At 40.1% G+C, this 15,165-nt stretch overlaps 2 protein-coding genes across 4 annotated transcripts; one reads left to right on the plus strand and one right to left on the minus strand.

Moving 5' to 3' along the window:
* Positions 1-554: 554 nt before the first annotated feature.
* On the minus strand, positions 555-4,562 carry enkur (enkurin, TRPC channel interacting protein). Of its 2 annotated transcripts, none has more exons than XM_041968468.1 (5): positions 4,518-4,562; positions 2,180-2,334; positions 1,853-2,082; positions 1,245-1,388; positions 555-1,125 (listed from the first exon to the last, which is right to left on the minus strand). In XM_041968468.1, the coding sequence occupies exons 2-5, from the start codon at positions 2,265-2,267 to the stop codon at positions 925-927; spliced, it is 663 nt and encodes a 220-aa protein (XP_041824402.1). In that variant the 5' UTR covers positions 2,268-2,334; positions 4,518-4,562; the 3' UTR covers positions 555-924. The 2 variants fall into 2 exon arrangements, with proteins under 2 accessions (XP_041824402.1, XP_041824401.1); XM_041968467.1 differs by lacking the exon at positions 4,518-4,562 and adding an exon at positions 4,175-4,358.
* A 95-nt stretch (positions 4,563-4,657) lies between these two features.
* LOC121628422 (threonine synthase-like 1) lies at positions 4,658-11,136 on the plus strand. Of its 2 annotated transcripts, none has more exons than XM_041967438.1 (3): positions 4,658-4,716; positions 5,396-6,800; positions 10,278-11,136. In XM_041967438.1, the coding sequence occupies exons 2-3, from the start codon at positions 5,427-5,429 to the stop codon at positions 11,079-11,081; spliced, it is 2,178 nt and encodes a 725-aa protein (XP_041823372.1). In that variant the 5' UTR covers positions 4,658-4,716; positions 5,396-5,426; the 3' UTR covers positions 11,082-11,136. The 2 variants fall into 2 exon arrangements, with proteins under 2 accessions (XP_041823372.1, XP_041823371.1); XM_041967437.1 differs by lacking the exon at positions 4,658-4,716 and adding an exon at positions 4,728-4,935.
* The last annotated feature ends 4,029 nt before the right edge of the window (positions 11,137-15,165 follow it).

Raw genomic sequence — 15,165 nt, forward strand, 5'->3', positions numbered from 1 at the left:
CCCCCCCCACGCAACTTTAAGCCCATTTATGCTCCTCATCATAAATAGGAACGTCCGTTTCAAATGTTGTCATATCGCATCAAAACGTGTCCATTTGTCTTCGTACAACAAATTGGTATAATAATAAGGAATAACGACAAATTCAGCATTTTAATATGGCTTCTGTACTTTGAATTTTGTTGTTCATGTAGAATAAAAATACTTCATTAATCCTTTGGAGAGTCCTCAGGGAAATTTGTGTTGATGTGTTGAAAATTAAGATGCTAATTTCAAAGATTTATCACTTCATTAAATGGTTTAATTCTGACAGCCCTGGTAAAAATCCCAAATTTATTTGATAATAAACATAGGCTAAATTATCTGGCAACCCCCTGAAATTACCTTGCGACCCCCGTGGGGTCCTGATCTCCAGTTTGAGAACCACTGGCCTAGATAACGTATATCTGTGTAGGAGCCATTGATGCTGAATGATAGAAACATGTTTTGGAAAACATAAGCTGCCATCTCAAGGAATCTCCTGCTGAGTTCAGCAACATGATGTTAAACTTCTCTCTGCAAGTATTTCAACAGTATGGTTACAGATTTTAACTGAACAGACCTGCCTACTGCAAAGTCCTGTCACAGACTAAAACATCTGCTGTACGAGTGTAAAAAATACGGCAAAGTAGGTCCTGTTCAATCAAGCAGCTGAAATCCTGTCAAGCAAGAGTTTTGCTTTCAGTGTTTTTGGCAGCCACTTAAAAATGAGCAATTTCAGGGGCTGCTTTTACACTTTCATCAAAAGAGAAGGTTTACTTTTATTTAAAGAGGATGTTAAAGTACAACTTCACTGCTACAAACAAGCATGGAAGTAATTCTGATCAGGACTCTCGAATTAGTTCTAGAGATCACAGGAAAAATGAGACCTGTATTTAATGCAAAGTCTTAAAGATGGTCGCCGCAGTGTGAAATTTCATCATTGGTTATGTAGATGGTTTTGAACCTCTCAATGAGACTTATCTTCTTCTCCAGTTCATCCATTCTCTTTTCCAGCTCAATCTTGTGGGCTTTCTGTGATGGAGTTTCCATCAAGAATGGGATCTTCTGATACATCTGCATGTATGTATCCCACTCTTTCTTCAGGGCCTTAAGAGAGGGTACATGGAGGGAAACAGATAATATCGGAATGTATAAACTGTCTTGCTTTTATCAGCCTCATGCTGTTTTATGGTAAGAAAACGCTTCATGCTAACGTGTCTGAGTACCTCCAGGACACGTTGTCGCTCCTCATCTGGCAGACGTTGGATGGCTCTGTGCTGCCCCTCTTCCTTTACCAACCTATCGTGCTCCTGAGCCGTCTGCTCTGCTTCTTTGCGCTTCTGCAGGTACACAGGTGTTTTACCATAATCCTGCAGATACAAACAGGAAATTTATGTTCACACTTTATGAAATAAGGACCCCAAATTAAGGATTTAGCAGGAAACAGCCCTCCCCCTTTGCACGTCACCATTTCAGTAATATGTGTGAGACAAGTTGTTTTTGTTATTTATTTAAATAAATTACAAGAAAACTTGACTAAGAGGGGTCTGACTGTATATAAATGTGGTCAAACAAAATATTGACTTTCAGTCTCAGTAGAATTTTACAAACATATTTTGCCTTATATCCATTTCAGTTTATAGCTGTTTCAGTAAATCATTACACCTTCTTCCTGGTTTTCCTGGTGATATATAAAGAAATGAGGGGAGAATCTTTGCATAGTTGTAAATGAGAACTTAATCTTAGTTTTTCGATTTGCTGTTTTGTTGGATCAATGTTGAAGTTATCCAGCTTTTTAAAAAAAAGATTTGTGTGAAGCATTCTGTGAAATTACATTTTTCATGATGTATTTGGGGACAAGTCCAGAGTTTTCTAGGCGTTCTCGATGTCCGTGACTGGAGTCTACTTGTATGGGTTGAGGCTTCTTCGGCACAGCTACGGTTGTCTCCCTGAAGTCCTTCTTGGAAGGAATTCCCATCAGTGGCCGTTCAGTTCTTGCAGGGACCGCTGGCTTCCTCACGGAGCAAAAATGGGTACTACGGGGGTCTTTTGAGGAATCTGTCTCTGACAGAATGCAATAAATACCACATCAGGCCTCTCACAACCCCAACTACAAGGCAAAGCTGAACACTTACAGTGAAGTTTTAAAAGAGAAACTCACTTTCAGGCAGTTTGGGCTCTTTTGAATGCTTCTTCAGGTACTTGTCCGGAGGTGGTAAGTCGACTTTTGCTGGTCCCATCGTTCTCATCGTATTGCTTTTTCCCTTCTGTAGGTTGCTCTCAAGAACAACAGCTGGCCTGAACTTGGATATGTACCTTTAGGAATACATGTTAGAGAAAACACAACAGTTTAAAATAACCAGGAAGGGTTGTCATTACTTTTTTTTATTTTTATTTACCTTTTGGTATCTTGTTCATTATTTCCTCTCAGTTTACTGGTAAGCTGAGAGGAAATAATGAGAGGTTAGTTGGCTGTAATTGATAACTGAATAGGGTTTCTAATTACAGTTCATGGATGATTAAGTAATTAAATAAGAGATCAATATTGTGAGAGCTCCTCCTGCATTTTAAGAGCAACAGCTCATTCTTAACAGCAAGAAAGAAAGAAAGAAAGAAAGAAAGAAAGACGTTAAAGCCACCCACACTTTGCTTTTGATGTTTAAAGTGCAATTTGCAGGTTAACAGCTTTAGCCTAAAAAGAAAAAAAGGCTTCATCCATACATGCTTTACATAAGATTAAGTAAGTCTGTGATCAAAATATAGTATATTAATATACAAAATACATCTCAGACAGTAGTATTACCAGGATTAACTGTGGGAGTTAAATGAACTCCAAGACTGTTAGACATATTCCAGTTTCCTGAAATTAATTTAACAGTGCTGATGTTCCAGTGATTTTTTCCATCATGCCTCCACACGTTGGCTCACTGTGGTTTTTAACCTGCAAGTTGAACTTGAAATGGAAAAAATACATTGATCCCAAAGGAAAATTACATGTATAAACACACCACGTGGAAACACCCGCTTTAACGGTAAGTTGTTCCACTCACTGCAAATACTGTAATACTGTATAAAAAATTTTATTAATACTAACAATACAATATATTTGAATGTCCAATTTGCCAAAAAATGCATATATTCTGAAAATGTTCCAAGTTGGAGTTAAATGTAACACGTTTGCCTTCTTTGTAAAATGTCCTGAGTTACCTCTCTTGTTAGCTGGTGCTACAGTATCTCACAGAAGTGAGTACACCCATCACATTTTTGCAAATATTTTAGTATATCTTTTCATGAGACAACACTTTAGAAATGAAACTTTGATATACAGAATATCAAATTTTAGTTTCCATAGTTTGATATTCTGTATAACAAAGTTTAATTTATATAGTTTTATCTCATGAAAAGATATACTAAAATATTTGCAAAAATGTGAGGGGTGTACTCACTTATGTGAGATTCTGTATATAATAATCATTACTATGTGGGTAATAACAGGGTGGTGTGAGGGCCCAACATCCACAAGTGGGACCTCACAGCTCATCACCATGCAGTCCAAATGGCATTTGCCAGAGAACACCAGGACAGCCAGATTGGCACCCTGTGTTCTTCAGGGATGAGAGAAGGTTCATATGGAGCATGTGACAAACGTAAGAGAGTCTGGAGACGTCGTGGATGATGTTCTGCTGCCTCCAACATCTTCCAGCATGACTGGGTTGGTGGTGGATTTATGATAGTATGGGGAGGCATATCCTGGGATCCCTCCACATTCTAGCCAGAGGTCCCCAGACAGCCATTAGGTACCACGATGGGATCCTCAGACGCATTGTTAGGCTATATGTTGCTGCAGTGGGACCTGACCCAATGTCAGCCTGTGAGCTGATCTTTCCACTTTCATTTTAAGCATGATTCTGAATCCAGACCTCCGTGGATTAATTTTTTTTCTTTGATCTTTCTTATGTTATTTTGGTTTCAACACATTCCACTAATCAATACGATTTTCAGCTGGAATATTTCATTCATCAGGATCTAAGATATGTTGTTTAAGTGTTTCCTTTATTGTTTTGAGCAGTGTTGTAACCTCCATTAGCATTAACTGACATAGCAACTGGCATTACAGACTGATCTGACCATAAACAAAACGACGTATGTCACCTACCTTGGTGGCTTTTTTATTTCAGTCTCCTTATCTTTGGACACCAAAGGTATACAATCATACACCGATTCTTTTGAGTGAGTAATTTCGGACATGTCGAAAAACTTGTAACACCCCACGGGGGAAAACGCTCTTAAACGCCGTAGGAAGTATAAATATCTGGTAAATTTTGTTTGACAACACGAAAACTGAGTAGTTGCTAGGCAACCAAAGGAGCAAATGCCGCTTTCATGACAATAGTCTTAAATCGAGAGTAAACGACATTGTCCTATAGTATAATGTGCAAGTGCTGTAGTAACGCTTAAATTAATTATGATAATCAAATTGTTAAATGAATATTTATTACCTAACAATTTATCCCCAAATGTCGTTTTGGTGCCTTTCAAATCAACCGTTGTCTCTGGCTGACACGGGAAATTCCGAGTTTTTAGCAAGCACTTGAATAGGCGCAGGGTCACTCGTGAAAAGTTTCGCTCTATAAAGAGTACGAATTTGTGTTGGTTTACAACAATATGAAGACGCAAGAGAGCAAGACGACGTTACAGGTCATAATATTAATAATTTCTAAAGGCCTATGGGTGATTTCGCAATCCATATTTATGTTGCCTTCCACTGAAAATACGAAGTTTGTCACAGATTGCTTGCCGTAGGGGATTGTGAGCTGCACTGAGCTCGTATTTTTCCTGTATAAAGTAAACAACATGGACGCAAACTCCTTTTAATATTTTTATTCACCGGGTGAAGCAGAAACACCGCCGTTTCACGTGAGTGTCGTACTCAACAGAAATCAAATTTGTAGTTGCACAGGACTTACTGGTCTGGACGCAAACACGTAAATAAGAAACACGCAGCTTGAATAATACATGGTTGTAAATATTTCTAAAATGTAAGTTATAGCCCTTAGTTCACTCCATAGCCTCGGTTTTGAGTGGGTTCAGTTTTATCTTGAAGTTGCAGTTCTCGAAATACTTAAGCTTTGTTCTTTTATTATTGTTTATCACAATGTTATGGCATAAAAAGAGATATATTATTAATGGTAGACGTAAGAAGAATGTTTTCGCCCACATTGATGAGGTTTATTAGATGGCCATGACATTAACAAACAGTGAAAGCCCCTGTAAATAAGTATATGTGCTTTTTTTGTCATGCCTGCTTGCAGATTCTTGTTTCCACTGATTCCCTCTCATGACCTTTGTTGTTTCATCAGTTGTTTTCTTTTCACAGGAGGAACAGCTACCTGTTATTTAACTTCTCAATGGGATTACTGAATGCACAAAGGCTTGCAATAAGAACTGCCAGATGCTACCTGTGCCCACTTTCAACAGCAAAATCATGGCTTTCAACCAAAACCGGCCTCCTGGGGGACAAGAACATCCTGCTCATGGGTCCCCCTGGAGCAGGGAAGACCACAGTTGGAAAGATAGTGGCCCACAAACTAGGACTGCCCGTCATCGACATTGATGACAATGTCTTGGAAACGACATGGAAAATGCCCGTGGCTGCCAAGCTGGCAGCAGTAGGTGGAAAGAGATTTTTGGAAGAAGAAGGTCAGGTTTTGTGTAACTTCTCTGCCTCTGGGTGTGTTGTTTCCCTGACAGGCTCTAACCCTCTTCATGCCCAGGCTATGCAGCATGTAAAAAAATGTGGACTGGTTGTCTTCCTGGATGTGGACACTGAGGATATTATACAGAGACTCAGCAGGATGAAGGTGAACAGGATTGTGGGCCAGGAGGCAGGCGTGTCCATGAGAGATCTTCTGCTTTACAGGAGGCAGTTTTATGAGAAATGGCTGGACGTGCGTGTGTTGTGTGGAACGGGAGACACGGTGGATGAAGTGGCAGAGAAAGTGTTGAAGGCTGTGGAGAGATATCAGGAGCATGATAAGGACATTTTTGTATCAACAAGGTGTGACAGTACAGCGTTGTCTGATCAGAAAGCATACTTTAGCGATGTGGTTATAGAAGGCCTGGCAGCAGATGGAGGCCTTTATGTTCCTAAAAATGGCTTCCCAAAAGTTGATCCACGTGAATGGCTGAGATTAGTGCCCATGTCATATCCAGAGCGAGCATTAGTTTTACTTGAAAAATGCATCCATCCGCTGGATGTCTCACCTTTAGATCTCAGAACAATGACTTTCAAAGCGTATGGGTCAAACTTTTCTAGTGAGAGAGTTGCACCTGTAAATCATCTCATCCACAATCAGTATGTTCAGGAGCTCTTTCATGGCCCCACCGCCTCATTCAAGGACCTTGCCTTGCAGCTGATGCCTCAGCTCTTCGCATGCTGTCTACCACTCATGTGCAACTACCTCATCCTAGTGGCCACATCAGGCGACACCGGCAGCGCTGTGCTCAGTGGCTTCAGCAGGCTGAGCGGTGCTGACAGACACCGGACAGGCGTGCTGGTGTTTTTCCCAGAGGAAGGAGTGAGTGAGATCCAGAAGCTGCAGATGACAAGCTACAGGGAGGGCAACGCCAGGGCTGTCAGCGTCCTGTCAGACTTTGACTTCTGCCAGAGGACCATTAAGAGGATGTTTGGAGAGTCAGGGCTGACCGGTCATCTAGCTGTGGAGTACAGCACAGTTCTCAGCACCGCCAACTCCATCAACTGGGCGAGACTGTTGCCACAGGTGGGTTGATCATCACAGACGTACTGCTGTTACTTGTCATAGCAGAAAAATCATAGGGATGTTCTCCACTCGACATCAATTTATTAAACTTGCTAACATGTGCGTATGTTTTTATATGTAAGAAAGAAATAAGCACTCAGCACAATGGCTAAAAGTGTGTGTGTGTGTGTGTGTGTGTGTGTGTGTGTGTGTGTGCTCTCAAATAGCAAACTGCTGCATGACAGCTGACTGGTGGCCTTGTTGGCCAGATCAACTTACTCCATGCTGGTTGAGCGTTATGTAAAACTGTACATGCAGCTACGTGTCTACATGAAACACTTCTGTTGTGAGTCAAACATACCAGCAAAACACAGAAACTTACAGAAGCAGGATCCTGCAGCTGAAGCAGAATGAGAAATACTGTATTAATACTTTATTAATCCAGAGGGAGATTGCTGCATTGCAGTTCTTCTAAAACAGTTGTGTATGAAATACAGTTAGAAAAAACAGACAAATAAAAGGGAAAGTATGACATAGAATAAGGTGCTGAATTACATATAAAGACTACAATCAAAACATTAACACTTAAATTAGATCCAATATTTACAAGAGATTGTGATTCAGATCTAATCTACAGTGTTGAATTATTAAGTCAGATGTTTACAGGAAGGATTGATTTCCTGTTCAGTGTTGCTGAAAATGCTCCTGAGGTTGTCCATGATGTCGTAAAGAGGGTGTGAAGGGATGTCCAGTACAGTCCTTAACTTGGACAGCATCCTCTTCTCTGACACCACCATCAGAAAGTCCAGCTCCACAGCATCCATCAGACGGGAAAATGCTGTAACAGCTCACTGACATCATCTGTGGAGATGCTTCATTTTTAGCCAACAATGAAACAAAACTGAACAAATGCAGATAATGTTTTGTGTGTGTGTGTGTGTGTGTGTGTGCATGACTGAAACAGTGGCGTATCCAGGACATTTGTAACAGGGTGGCCAAAATAGAAATTTGTATGGGCCCAAAAGTCAAGCAGGAGCATTGGTAACTTTCATTAGAATCAGTGTGTGAAGTAAAGGGATTCTTTGGTGTCTGGAAACCTTGAATAACAACTTTGAGCTCTTTGCAGTAGGTAACAGTAGACAACACGATATCAGGAAAAGGTGTGTTATGCTGAAAGTTACAATGACGAAACCATCTGCCATAAATAAAATTTGATATCGATTTGATGTTTTCTCATATGGAGCTCCACTCGTAAAACTCTCCTTCACAAATGTCTGTTGAACTTTAGAGCTTGTGCTACAAAAACGCTAAAGGCGTTGTCTTAGCTAATGCTAAATTTTTGTAACTCTTTCTATTCGGTCAACAACACAAATAGATGACGTACAGTGGTGTCCTGCAGCCTGCTGACAAGATAAAATAGAAAATTAACAGCCGTGGCAAAAGTTTGAAGCAGTTTCTTTACCAACTTTTGATAAATTATAACAATATTAGTGTTTTATATTCCGGTGAAGAGTGTCAGTTATTAGGCCGTCTCTGTTAGATGAAGCAGCGTTTACGTTAATGCACTGAAGTCAGATATGAAAATCAGAATAACTTTGAGATTTCCAGATAAGATTTCAGTAACCTATTGTATCTGTGGACCAACATTGTCTGTCCAGATGTCCATGTCGGCAGAGACGAGGTATTTAGGACTCGCAGAAATGGCGCCGCCACAAGATGGCGCAACACAAAGCGGCTGCTGGATTCGTTTGTAGTTCCTGGAGGCTGGAAATGCAAATAGAATTGTGAAATTTGACCAAAACAAGTTGAATCAAATGTTGTGGAATTTTCTCCTATGAGGGTTTGATCTGCTTTTCCTGCATATCTGAGCCAAATGAGTAAGAAAAGCAAGACTAGAGTCAAACATCATTAAAACAGATTCCATATGTCCTGCTGAGAGCTTTAGTCATAGCTTTTAATATTTTAAAAATTGCTTTATAAAAATAAAAATAAAATCATTGCAGTCAAAGCATCTTTGGGATTTAAGTGTACACTGTCCATGTATCCTAAGAGACTATGATGTGTTTAAACCTGACTAATGTAGAAGCTGTTTATCTCTCACTAGCAATAATTCAGCTTTGGTGGGTAATTCAGTTTAGGTTATTTATATATATATATATATATATTTATTTATTTTTTGTTATGAGCCATTTGGGGGGGGACCAGATTTATAAATTTGGTGTAGGACCAGCATCCATGAATGCATGTTTATTTTTGTTTGTTTGCTTTGTTTTTTTTTTTTTTGTTTTTTTTTAACCAGTGCAAGAGAAGCAACAGTCTGGGAAAAGGCTTGAATGTTTGCTTGTTTTTCAATGGAGAAATAAACCCGTGAACTAATGGATTTCATTAGGAAAATGGACTTCTTTTTGCATGCACTTGTCCATCTGTGGTTCTTTTAGATTGTGTTTTTTATGGAAGAACGGCCACATCAACTTATATTACAGAGTAAAGACAGAAACAAATGACCAACCAATCAATGTGCAGCTGTTTTTGTAGCTGATGAAATCTGTTTTTAAAGATAACCGAGGGCTACCCGTCAAACCCTTGCCCATTTCCACCATTTCCACCCATATTTCACATACTGGTTAGTCATGTATATAACATTAGCTCTCTCGAACAGAAACATCTGTAACATTTGTTGTAATTAAATATTCAGAATCAAGTTGGCTAAAGAAATTTCAGGGTTGACTCTGGCTTTCCAGAAAAAAAAATATTTTCAAGTTCTTTAAATCTGAGACGCAGGAAGAAATTTCTTCAAAGACAAAAGTAAAATGATGTAACTGTTCACATTATTCCACTTGTGCAACCCGTCTGTCACATGTGCTGTCATCTTAAATGTCCCAGCAAAGCAGGATGCTGTAAAGTTATTGTTTCTAGACCTGACGCAGGTGGAGGCTTACGGATTTACTTACCAAAGGAAAGCCAGGAAATATGCATCAGAACTGCAATATAACATAACCAGGGAAAGACAAAAACAATGAACAAAGGAAAACTTTGAGTATTCCTGCAAGTCAGATGATAACAGATAATGTGCAGGTGTGGCAGTAACTAAAACCTTGGTGTGAAGCAAGAACAAGAAGTAAACAAAGAGGCAAACGCTACATAAAATAGGAAGCAACTGAGGTGCAGTTGCAATTTAAACAAGAGAAGAAACTAAAGTTGTTTTCATACATGCAGCGGAGATGTTCTGGTGCAGCTTTACTTTCTGCAGAGATTTTCCACCCTGACCCCTGCAATTTCCACAGCAGTATCTGCATTGTGTGCTGCCTCCGGTGCTCTTGTTCCTCCCTTCTGGGATGTACCACTGCAGAAAAAGACCAGACCAAACTGTTTGCACCTCCTCATGAAAATTTGGTGTTTGTGTGTGAAAACAGCAAAAGAAACCAAAAGACAAAGTCGTAACCTTAAAGCAAAACTCAGTGCTGATCACAGCTCTGTTCACCTTTCCTCCGTTTGCAGGTGGTCTATCATTCCTCCAGCTATCTGGATCTGTGCAGAGATGGTGTTATCAAATTCGGGGAACCCATTGATGTTTGCATCCCAACTGGTAACTTTGGGAACGCCATGTCAGCTGTGTACGCCAAGCAAATGGGAATCCCAATAAGAAAAATCATCTGCGCATCCAACCACAACCGAATCATCACCGACTTCATCACCACAGGTGAGTACGACCTGCGGGAACGGCATTTGCTGCACTCCCATTCCCCGGCTATAGATATCCTCAAGTCCTCCAACCTTGAGAGGTTCATCTATCACGTCTCAGACGGAAGCAGCCACCTTGTCAAGGACCTGTTCACACGCTTAGACACACAGAAGCACTTTCAGGTTCCTGAGCCTCTTCTTGGCAGGATACAGCAGGAAGTGCTGGCTGGCTGGTGCTCTGAGGATGACTGCTTGGCCGCCATCCACAGTGTTCACACACAGACAGGCTACATCATGGATACACACACCGCTGTGGCTAAAGTTGTGGCTGATAGGCTGCAGGATGGCTTCTGCCCCGTGGTGCTTTGTTCCACTGCTCACTACGGGAAATTTGCTCCCGCTGTGTATAAAGCTTTGCAAATCCAAAATATTCCTGAGGATCCTGCGGAGCAGCTGAAAAAGCTGGAAATCGCTGCATCCAGACCAGGAATGCACAGAGAGATGGTGAAATGCCTAAGGAACGAAGGCAGGACAGGACACACTGTTTGTCAGGCAGATTACAGTGTGTTGGTAGATGAGGTGGAGAACATGATACACAACTCCTTTTTGAATGTTATGTAGGTTTATTCCAGCGTTTGTAAATTTCTACATTTATTTAAAAAAAATAAAAATAAAAGCAGTCTTTATGCTACTTTGTTTGTGTCTGGTGTTTAAGGAAAATACTATAAATTGCTGTAAATGTAATAAATTCAATCAGATTTAAAGTCTTGCTAAACACATCTAAAGAAATTGTATTTTAAGTTATGATCATCTTTACACTGTTCCAACTCAGGCATAGACAGTCAAAACAAAAAAACCAGACAACCAACTGCTACACCTGTGAGGAAACAGAAAACGACCTACAGCACCTGCAAGAAAAACAAAGCTAACAATCATCAGGAGCCCCACCGGGTGCCGGCCACCCAGATGCAGGCAGAACGCAGGACCCCACTATCCCGAGAGCCACCCACCTCCACCTAGGCAGAGGCCCTGCCCAACCCCAAGGAGGACCAAGCCCCTTAGACATCCACCTAACATGGGTCAGCATCCACCCCAATGCCCCAGTCAAACACCCAGAGGTCCAGGGTACTGCCAACCCACCTACCGAGCCACTCCATCCCCAACCCTGTATACACAGAAAAATATACACACACCTTGATCTCACTTAACCTTCTTCTTGTGCTAAAGGTCGGCACCAACCCGTTTTTAGAGTTGAAATGAGTAAAAGAACCACAAAAATATGTCTGTTGCACCAAGGCTTTTTGACTTTGTCAGGAACCTCTATTTCATTAAATTAAGCAAAAGAATTTTTTTCTCTAAATGATAAAACACACGTTTAAATTATAACCGTTGTGTTAGTGTTGGTTTTGACCCCGCTTGTAAAAATAAGATTATAAAGCTAGAATTAGAGCCAAAACTGAAATCATAAGTGCATTGTCATCCAACACATTGCTCCTCTACCAATCATTTGGGGTTTAGAGGATTCTCTTTTTGTGTTGTTTTCCTGTATACCTGCACACAAACAAACAAAGCTGGGCATGTCCAGCATTCTGTATAGAACGGGTGACGTGCAGAGTGCACGTCTCCAGTTTGCAGTAAGCAAAAAATGAGAAGAACATTTTCAGTGAACTAAGTTTTTGTTGAAAATGGGCAACAAAGCCATACAGATGAGTGGCTTTTTGAGGAGGAAGATAATGTGTATTATCATCCAGAAGACACGTCTGATGAGTCTGATGAGGTGGTTACTATTAGTGAAGTTGCAACACCTGAGAGATTCAAACCCAAAGATGGTAAAATCTGTTGGAGGTCACGATCTCTTGTTTTGAGAAACTGAAGGAAACAAAAGTGCTAAAAAAACAAACAAAAAAAACACTTTTTGGCCTTTTTCTTGAAGCAAATGTGTACGAGTCAAAACTGACCAACAGTATAACTGTTACTATAGTTAATAATATTAAAAAGAAAAATAAATTAAAGAACTAAATGTGTTCTAATGCCCCTCAGTAATCTGGTAATACAACAACCTTTTATTATTTATATGATTCTCTTGAGGTTAATTTTACCATCTTTTTTTGTTGAAACTAAGGGGCATACTGACCCACACCCAAAACTTTCAAATCAATATTTTTATGAATAAGGAAGCCTAACAAATAACCAAGAGATAAAAAAGAAAAGAAACTGGATGATAGATAACTGAAACAACTGGTAAAAGAAAACTAACACAAGAGGAAGGTTAACTAAACATTCAGTGTTTTCAATCCTTTCTCAAGCCACTGAACTGTTTCACTTTTCATCTGCAGAAAGATCCTTCTTTCCCCTCAGACCTCATGGCAGCTGAGACTCGCTTAATCACGCGGAACAACCTCCTTCATCAGGTTCCCTTAAATTAAACGTGTAATTAAACTGTGTCATCAGTGACCTGAACGGGCAGGAGAAACAGCACGAGCTAAATCCTCCACAGATCAACTAAAACCCAAACGTTTCATTCAGAATAATTTGGAACAGTGAAATTTGGACACCTGCCTGACAGTGTAACACTTATAAACTTTTATTATTTAGTTTATGAGGTAACATTTCCTTACTTTCATAATCTGGGTCTACTACAGGGACATGTTTACCTTTGGCTACTGGATATCAAACATCTGTGTCACCTTTAGTTTGTAAGTATTTGCTTGTGTACTGAGCCGCTCCTGCGTTTTTGATTATTTTTTCTAAATTTCTCCTTAGGTTCAGTGTGTCTCCAGTCAGTAAATTTCTATATTGAAGTAAGCTGACAAGAAAAAAAGTTTTTGATCACAAAGAAATGCTTGTTAGCAAGTGAAGAGAGCAAGTAGAAGTGTGGTTGCAACAAATGGTGTGATCTCTGCAAAGTTCAATCCAGGTACATCAAAAGAACTGAAAAGGAAAATAAATTATTGATGCTTTTTCCAAATTGTTAGAAATAATTGCAACTTCAGGTACTACACCAGGAGCGGGGTAGGACAATTTTCTGAAGATTTGAGATGCAATGGAGTGAAAAAGCAAAGAAAAGCTTTAGGGCTGCAGGTCTAAGTCCAGAGATGTTCAGCTTGGTTGCTGATAGTTGTCTTTTTCATCTTTCCACGCCATAACTGACATGATAGTAGCCTGCCCCTGCAGGCATCTGTACCACCCATCAAAACTCAAGAAGGGTTTTAACCTCACAAAAACTAATGTATTCATTTACTTCATGTGACTTCCTCCAGAGTTATTCCTGTAGTGTCTCTGTAATTTTTTAATATCTATGCCTACTGGTTTTGTAAGGAAACTGCATTTAGCACATTACTATGCTGACATTAAGTACCAGTATAAAACTTTATGGCATCGTCTTGATGTCACAGTTTGTGCAATGACCAACTTGACAAGCGTAATCACAGCTTTAATGCTCTTGTGTAAACTGTGCGTAGCCTCGTAAAAAGTTCACTCCCCACACCATAAATTTTTCTCCCTGAAGGTGGATGGAAGACAAAAACTGATGAAAGAGTAAGATTACTCAGATGGATGAATAGAGAGTTTAACTCAACATCCATACAAGCTGCCTCACATGATCAGTCGTCTTCTGATGAGAAGTGGTTGTATAGTTGGAGACCTAGAGACACCCACTGCTGAAAGAACATGCTTCCTACATATGGCGTCATGGCTCAGCAAGGTAGAGCGGTTGTTTTGTAGCCTGAGGGTTGCTGGTTCGATCCTCGGCCAAGTCAAGCTCATGTTGAGGTGTCCTTGGCAAGACATCGAACCTCTAACTGCTCCTGATGGGTCGTGGTCGAGCGCCTTGCATGGCAGCTTCCGCCATCAGTGTGTGTGTGTGTGAATGGGTGAATGTGATGTATGATGTAAAGCGCTTTGGGTATCATTCCAGGTACAGTAAAGCGCTACATAGATACAGACCATTTACCATTTTTACCATGGGTCGAGTGTCACACAGCTAGTTCAGAGATCATAGATCTTAATCAGGAAAATGACCCAGAGCACACTTTCAAACAAACCCAGAACTGGTTTCAGACCAGAGTGGTGCTCCAAAACTCCAGAGTTACGGAGTTTATTGTTAGGGGATGTGGCTGATTGTGAACCAGATGTTAAGTTGAGGGTGTCAGTAATGTTGTGCATGTTTTTGGAGTTCAGGTGTTTTTTTGTACTTTGTGTTGTGTTATTTCAGATTGCTGTGATTTTCTGGATGTTTCTGGATGTTTTGATCATGTGTGTATCAAAGTCCACTGATTTATTAACAAGTCCCAGTAGGGGAGTAAGAGGTTGTTTTTCCTTTTTCTTTCATAGTAAAAACAAGAAGCACTCAGGGACCTCCTGCAAGCCATATAGGGTCACTCACCTGAAAGAAAACCCCAAAAGGCCCAACAGCCTACCTATTAGGCTACCCCCTATATTTTTAACTTTGTGGATCAAAACCAGAATATCAAAAGGATCGGGGTCAAACAATGTTGGAATATAACATCTAGCATCTTGTATTTTTTTTTTTTTTGTCAGTGACTCTTGCCATTGTCTGACGAGTTAGAAGCTGTAATGGCTGTAAAATTACCCCTTTGTCCCAATAGTACAAAATCCTTAAAAGAAATTTAGCATCCAGATGGAAAATTAATCACAATCCATCCTTAACGCTGCCAGAACCATATTAAAATAAAAGAAAATGAGC

This window comes from Melanotaenia boesemani, chromosome 18 (assembly GCF_017639745.1).
Source record: "Melanotaenia boesemani isolate fMelBoe1 chromosome 18, fMelBoe1.pri, whole genome shotgun sequence".
In the NCBI taxonomy this organism is placed as follows: domain Eukaryota; kingdom Metazoa; phylum Chordata; class Actinopteri; order Atheriniformes; family Melanotaeniidae; genus Melanotaenia; species Melanotaenia boesemani.

What these genes read in the sequence shown, in the direction of transcription:
- LOC121628422 (XM_041967438.1), top strand. Translation starts at nt 5,427, where the DNA reads ATGGGATTACTGAATGCACAAAGGCTTGCAATAAGAACTGCCAGATGC. An exon ending in GGGCGAGACTGTTGCCACAG is followed by an intron (nt 6,801 to 10,277) that starts GTGGGTTGATCA and finishes CTCCGTTTGCAG; the next exon opens with GTGGTCTATCATTCCTCCAG.
- enkur (XM_041968467.1), bottom strand. Translation starts at nt 4,266, where the DNA reads ATGTCCGAAATTACTCACTCAAAAGAATCGGTGTATGATTGTATACCT. An exon ending in AGAGCCCAAACTGCCTGAAA is followed by an intron (nt 2,083 to 2,179) that starts GTGAGTTTCTCT and finishes GCATTCTGTCAG; the next exon opens with AGACAGATTCCTCAAAAGAC. An exon ending in CCAAATACATCATGAAAAAT is followed by an intron (nt 1,389 to 1,852) that starts GTAATTTCACAG and finishes TTGTATCTGCAG; the next exon opens with GATTATGGTAAAACACCTGT.